Source organism: Mauremys reevesii, linkage group 7, assembly GCF_016161935.1.
Source record: "Mauremys reevesii isolate NIE-2019 linkage group 7, ASM1616193v1, whole genome shotgun sequence".
NCBI classification, from domain to species: domain Eukaryota; kingdom Metazoa; phylum Chordata; order Testudines; family Geoemydidae; genus Mauremys; species Mauremys reevesii.
The window spans coordinates 24,697,501-24,705,000 of record NC_052629.1 but is presented as its reverse complement, the minus strand read 5'-3'; the positions used below and the strand labels follow the sequence as shown (position 1 = coordinate 24,705,000).

General features: G+C 38.1%; 1 protein-coding gene across 6 annotated transcripts in view; it reads left to right on the top strand.

Annotated features, from left to right (window-relative positions):
* EBF3 (EBF transcription factor 3) overlaps window positions 1-7,500 on the top strand; it is a 130,442-nt gene that overhangs the window by 120,456 nt on the left and 2,486 nt on the right. Inside the window, exons 13-16 of one of the 6 annotated variants that reach the window (XM_039482489.1) lie at window positions 1-36; window positions 1,301-1,489; window positions 1,892-2,089; window positions 6,805-7,135. The exon at window positions 1-36 is cut by the window's left edge and continues 142 nt beyond it. In XM_039482489.1, coding sequence (XP_039338423.1) covers window positions 1-36; window positions 1,301-1,489; window positions 1,892-2,089; window positions 6,805-6,902 — 521 coding nt within the window. In that variant the 3' untranslated portion in view covers window positions 6,903-7,135. Of the gene's footprint in view, window positions 37-1,300; window positions 1,490-1,891; window positions 2,090-6,804; window positions 7,136-7,500 lie in introns of those variants that run through there. The other 5 variants (XM_039482490.1, XM_039482493.1, XM_039482492.1 and 2 more) reach the window with 5 other exon arrangements.

Sequence of the window (7,500 nt, the reverse complement as noted above, 5' to 3'; positions counted from 1 at the left end):
TAAATGTTTCAGAAACATCACAAGCTAATGACCAAGGTATGTGGGGTTTCAAGAGTTAATCCGTCATGTTGTTGACTGTTCTTAGACAATGTCTATTAATACTGGCTGATGCCATCACTATGCTCTGTCTTCCTCCTCCTCCTCCCTTTAGTCCTATCTTTGATCGTGTAATGGAGTGCAGTCTTTAAATTCCAGCTAACACTTAATTCTTCCCTTTCTTTGGTTTTCATTTATCATGAAGCATCTCCAATGAAAAGATTTATGCAAAATGCAGAAATATATGACAGCACTTTATTAACATTAGATATGAAATGTGTATATATACACATAATATATTTATATTACAAAGCAACTATGTCTGGATATCCTCCACATGTTTACTGAACGTTTACACAGACAAATCTAATTTGCCCACACTGATATTTTTAGATATTTTTATAAATGTAAGCACATTTTATACAAATGTAGATATGTAATATATAAAAATACAATCCTTGTAACAATTTAAATTTTCTAACTTAACATACATATAGCAAACTGCATTTTAAATTAAGTTTTATACTAATGAAAGGAGTAAAAACAGCTTCCTACGTATGTTCAAAACCATATATTTTTGCTTACAACATAATTATAAATTGATTGCACAAATGCGAATAAATTCATGCTAATCTTCTATGGTTTGAAATCCCGATTCTGCTTTGTCTCCTCTTACAAAAGAATGTGTCTTTTAATCCACTTCCAAGCTATAAATCTCGTAAACATTCTCCACCTTGATTCCAGGTTAGTCTTCACAGAAACATGCACCTTTATGAAAGTACTAGCTTATTGTTAGTATAAAAATATCAATCATAAAAATGAAGACCCCAAAACAGCCTTTTAAAGTTAAATCACTGCAACAAACAAGTTTTTTCCTGTCAGCTATGGCATTTGAAGGTCTGGAGAGGCTGAAAGTTCATCCAGTATGTTGGTACAAACCAGGAATCAAGCCTGTTGATAATTGCTACTAAAGACAAATGTGAAGGAAACTGACACGCTTGGATCGAAGAGCACTTTTGTTGGCTGTCTATGCTAGGTGGAGAGACACCATAGAGTGCTCGCAGATGATTTAAGTAAGGTTGGCATGATAAGGTTATCTTAAACTGCAAGAGTTGATAGGGCAGTAACAGACAACTTAGAGCAAAGCTGTGCAATCAATTAAAACTCTGTAATATATGATGCATGAGGAACCCCCACCAGCCCTCTAAGTTTATATTATAAATAATAACATTATTTTTTCGGGGTGGGGGTTTTTCTAACACAGTAGGTTACAGTCGCAACACAAGCAGTGTTTCCCCGCGAGGATATGTTCCAAGCAGTACTCCTCAGCAGTCCAATTACAACACAGTCAGCAACAGCATGAATGGATATGGCAATGCCGGCATGCCCAATCTAGGTGTACCAGGGTCCCCTGGATTTCTTAATGGCTCCTCAGCTAACTCTCCTTATGGCAGTAAGTGTCTATTTTTGGTAACACATCATCATCTAGATTCATGTTTATTACAAAATCAGATACTTGCATTGTTTTGGTTTTTATAATGTGAGCTACTGGATAAAAGGAGGGGTGACTCTGGAGGCTGGACGTAAAAATGAATATAGTAAATTGATCTTTATTTGCCATAATATGATCTCAGAGACAAAAATCGGACTGCACAATTTGTAACAAAAGTCCAACACAAAAGAGTTTGCCTGTTATCCAGAGAGTGGCCAAGCCAAGGCATTTCATTATTTTTATTTTTATATTATATATATATTTTTTCCAATATTTTAAGAGGCAAGGCCCTATCACTCTCTTTTTCCATGTTTGCCATGAAAAAACTCAATCTGAGTCCTGATTATTTTTGCTTTATTGCAGTAGTGCCGTCAAGCCCTACAATGGCAGCCTCTTCGGTCACCCTCCCTTCAAACTGTAGCAGTACACACGGCATTTTCTCATTCTCACCTGCCAATGTCATCTCTGCAGTGAAACAAAAGAGCGCCTTTGCTCCAGTTGTCAGGCCCCAAGCCTCTCCTCCACCATCTTGCACCAGTGCAAATGGAAATGGACTTCAAGGTGAGCTGGATCTCTCATTTTTTTGTGTATTGCAGGCTTTTTAGTGCATACACTAAAACTCTATAATCGTGTCTTTTTGGAGAGCAGTGCCTTTTGACCTAAACTGAAATTAGAAAGGACAACATTCTTAGTTTTCTGGTTCTGCAATATAAATGCAAGAATGTCAGACTAAAAACAGTAGCACAAAAATATGCTAAAATTTGAAGCAAATCCTAGTTTGATTTTAATTCTTGCGTTAAAGGATACAGTAGTTGCTCTCCTGGCATTTTCCCTTTAGGTTAAATACATTAAACTTTAAACTAAATACACATCTCTGAATGCTCCTTACAGATCATGTACGCTCCTTACATTTCTTTATACATTCTCTGCATACATTTTTGATGAACATTTTTAACTGTAGTATTACAGAATAATGTATTTCCCCCTATTTGTACACATGATGTATTTGTTATTTTAACGTATGTCAAAAAATGAAATCTGGTTGAAACTGTTGCTCAATGGGCTGACCTTCCCTGGTACTGACTAACCAGATTTAACCAATTTGCACGTCTTGTTGGGCTTTATGGGCCCATTATTGGCATGTTAAATTAGATACAGGATTTGGGCCTATGTGAAAAATGAAAGGTTTTAATTAAAACAGGCAAATCTAAGCTTCTGCTTTTTTGTTTGTGTGATTTTGTATGGGCATTATCATGGGTATTTTTTATAACTCAATTGCAGAATTCGCTTGGTCACCTAATGACATTGGGGCAGAATTATGGTGCAATGCAAATTTATAAGAGGAATCAGAACATCCACAAAGGGTTTTCCCTTTTTATGACATTTCTATTTTGTCATAAATTTTTTTGACAAATATGGATGATAAGTAATGCCTGATTAATTTGAACAGTTCAAAAGGGTTAGTTGCCTAACTGTTTCAAATACAGGACCCAATCATAGCATATCAGGGTTGGAAGGGACCTCAGGAGGTCATCTAAGTCCAACCCCCTGCTCAAAGCAGGACCAATCCCCATACAGATTTTTGCCCCAAATCCATAAATGGTCCCCTCAGGGATTGAACTCACAACCCTGGGTTTAGCAGGCCGATGCTCAAACCACTGAGCTATCCCTCCCCCAATTCACTGTGTTGAATTGAAACACTTCACCTCCCACTGAAGTCAGATGGGATTGCAGGCACTGAAACCTCCCAGGTTTAGCTCCACATTTCTCAACAAAAATATAGAACATTATTGTTTACATTGCAGTAGTGCCCACAGTATACCAGGCACTTTCCAAACACAGATGAAGACACAGGCCATGGTTTTCAAAAGTGATTAGTGATTCTGCATTCCTTAATTTTTGGATGTCCAACTTGACACATTTCAATGGAGCCAGTTTGCTAATGTGCCTGCTCACTGAAAACCAAGACCCTTCGGGTTTCAAGTTGGGCACTCCCAAAATCAAGGCACTTAAATCACTAGTGATTTCTGAAAATCTTGGCCACCATCCCTGCGCCAAAGTGCAGACAATCTAAGTGCTGACCTGCAGTTGGATCCAGGGAGATCTAAGGATTCAGTTGTAAAGATCTGATTGTAGGACTGCCTAAAAGAACAACAGTTAGACTAACAATTAATGGTATAGTAAATCTTCACTGTGTCAAAAGTAAATAAAAAAAACTATGCCAGGTAGAACACATATTCTTGTAAAAGTGCCATCCACTTATAAGATCACCCCCAAAAAACTCCCAAACAAACCCCACCACCATTCCATATGCCTAAGTAAAACTTAAGAACCAAATGAAAATAAATTACGATAGACAGAAAACACAATATATGATATTTGGGCAGCTATCTTGAAGGCAATATTTATTTATATTTTTTTCCACATGAGTCTGTGGAAGTCCATTTAGCCGGAAAATAAAATAAATGGAAAATGCCTACTAAAATGATCAAAATGTACATAATGACAATAAGAGAGCCTCCCCACTGAACACTCCCCATCAAAACAAAACAAAAACCCAACCCTCAGAGACTGGATTTTCAAAGGTATTAAAAAAACTAAAAATGGATAAGCATCTAGTGGAATTTCCAAAAGCCCAAAACAAGTTAGGCGTCTAACTTCCACTAGACACCTATGTTTATTTTTAGGCACCTAAATAATTTTAAAAAATTGGCCCCAAGTAACTACACACATCTGGCAGCAACATATTCTGGTTTTGTCAAACCAAAGAGATAATCAAACTCCTGAGTTGAAGGCTAAAAACACATGGGTGTGAAATTCACCCCAACTCTAGGGAGCCAGTCAAGGTCCATGAACCATTTACATCCCACCTAAGCTCTATTTTGAGGTCTTAAGCAGGATTTAAGAAGTGCATAGGCATTGTGATATCACTCTGCATCCAATGTGCATGTCCTACTCCTACCCCAAGTCTTTAAGGGTTTTCTGTTTATATGTCCTAGCTAGACATAAACACACAAATAAAGAGCGGGTCCCTATAATATCCAGCAAACTATAGAGACACTTATAGTTCAAAATCAACACCTTGAATTGAAATGTACCAAAAAGGAATGGGAAGCGAGTGCACTCTCTGAACTGTCATATGTGCTTCCCTAATCAAACACCACAAGGGCTTTTACATGAAGGGTTATTTGGAGGATTTCTCCTTTTTTCAAATAGTCATTTATTGACACTGAGTCAATAATTTCTGAAGTGTGTTAATAAGTGTCTTACACACAACTGGAGAGTTTTCTGATCAGCAAATTTTATAAATTGAAATAAAATAAGAAATGGGGCAGCTGCCATTTGCAGCAGTTGAAGTTCTGGAGTGATCTTCAAGCCCTATATAGAGTGTGCTTATAGCATCGAATTTGGAGGTGAAAGAAGCATAAATAATGGTTGACATCTCTGCATCATTAGGAATGGTCACACCTACTTAGTCAAGAAAAGACAGAAATAAGAACTCTTGTTCACTGCTGTTTATCTGAAGATCCAGAAGCAGCAAAGGGCCTCATAGCTTTTGGACCTGAATTATAAAAGGCGATACGCCCCTTTAGTTAAAGGGGCAGATATCACTGTTGCCATGTTTGTTTCCCCCTGCATAGCCTCTTTTCTGGATTAAGACTCAACCAGCTTGCTCTCATCCAGTGCTAGGAAACCTAATTGATTGTACTGTCCAAGTCCAAAGAAGTCTGAGAGGTAGCGTAAAAGGTCACCAGCATACCAACGTCATTGTAACACAAATTGTCTCATGGCCTCCCCTTGAGGCCTTATACACACATTGAACAGAAGAGGTCACAGAATTAAGCCCTGCAATATCCCACACAATACAGCCCTTAGTGCAAATGAGTAATGGCATTGTAGGGTTCACTGGGGTTTATTGTGGCCCTGGCTGTTAGGCAAACCAATTACTGGATTTGGCTGAATGTGAGAAAATAATACTTTGCTCGGCACATCTGTAATGACTTGAAGGGAGAGACAAAATGGTTTAAAACCATCTTTCTTCTCTCCATATCCAGGTGAAGTTTCAGCCCCCAACATAAGCATTGTTAGGGCTGCTCCAAGTTCCTTTGCCTTTTAATGGTCACTCTTATTTCCATTCCACTTTCCCCAGTGCTTGCATACATCATCTGCCAAGTTACATCTTATTTAGGACCAGATTCTATAAACTGTTACTCTCAGAGTAAGTTGTTTGTTTAACCTCAATTGGACTACTAGTGTGAGTAAGAACTACTCATGTGAGTAAGGGTCTATAAGATTGGGGCCCTGGGCCCTGATCCTACACACATTTCTGTACATGCTTCATTTTAAGCATGTGAGTAATCCTGTCAACTTTGTATGACTTCAGTGGGACAACTTACGTTCATAACGTTTAGGCAAGTACATAAGTCTTTGCAAGATCAGAGCTTTAAAATGTAAGTTCTTTGGGGCAGAAGCCTCCCTTCCCACCCACCCCCAATAAGCACAATACCTATTTATGGTGCTGCACATTATTTTTTAGCAAGAAAGCTCTGGCCAGCTGTGGACTCAGAAATGCAAAATGTATTTAAGGCTTGATTTTCTAAGATAATTTATAGTTTGTAGATGGTGAAGGATATTTCACATTGGTTTAATATATAATTGCAATGCAGAGCAAAACACATTCAATATTCTTTTTTAAATTAGAATTATTATTTGCCTGGCAAAGAAAATTACTATTATTTATTACTTACATTACCATAGCACCTAGGAGCCATAATCATGAACCAGGACTGCTAGGTGCTGTACAAACGCACAACAAAAAGACAAATCATAAGCTCCTTGCTGAAAGGACTAAGTAAATTCTTCTTTCGAAAGAGATTTGATCTCAGTTTGTATGACCATAGTACAACACTGAGAGAATTCACTCATTGGGGAGTATATTGAGGGAAATGTAAAGGTAACCAATTTTATTCTGTGCACAAATATTATTAGTTTAATTATGCACCAGAAGGCCACAGCTGACCAAAACCTCTAAGTGTGACCAAAAAATGTCATCACATTTAACAATATTTTTTGTTAAAAAAGAAACAATGTAGAATTTTTTCAGAAAATGCAATTATGCAGTAGATAACCCAAATTCCTGCACTGTATGACCTATACTTGCACATAGTTAGGAGTTACAAAAATTAGTATCAGTTTGTTGTGTTCATTACTAATATATTTATGCACACAACTTCTGAAAAAAAATTGGATTTCCCCTGTTAAATTATACTTTTCAGAATTCTATTTTGGAAGAGAGAAACAGGTAGAGTCAAGGACCAATGGAGGACATATGACTTGGCAGTACTTTCTTGTTGCTTCTTCAGTATCACCTTGAGACAGAACAAGATGGCATCTCCTTAATGATTCTGAATATATATAGGCCCAGATTCTCTCCTACGTTGAAACCTATTCGGCACAGAAGAGAAGGATGGCTCTCAACTACCAGATTCTCTGGGCCAGTCTGTGATGGTTCTGGCCCTAGGCTGTTCTAACCTATGTGAGCTGACAGTGATTCCCAAGGAGCCCGTATGTCAACTGGAGAAAATGAAGCATGCTACACTCTGACCAAGCCCCGTACCTGTCTCCTGCCCTGGGGCGGCATAGAGATGTGACATGGGTTAGCTGTGCCAGCTCTACACCAACTGAAAGCTCTGCCTCACCAGGGGCATTCACACCTGGCAAGATCTGGCTACCATCCAAGACCTTTTTGTTGTCAGAATGGCATAAAGGGCCCAGAATGCAAGAGAATCTGGCATGTAAATTCAGCTGTAAACCTGTGACTAGCCTTTCCATGTACAGGATAGACACATACTTTGCTTCTACCTGCATGTATGCCTAACCCAGCCTAATACAATTATGGAGTGCAGCATCTTTAATGGAAACTTTATATATCAAATATACATGATTTACATGGAAATGTTCTCTGCCAGCAT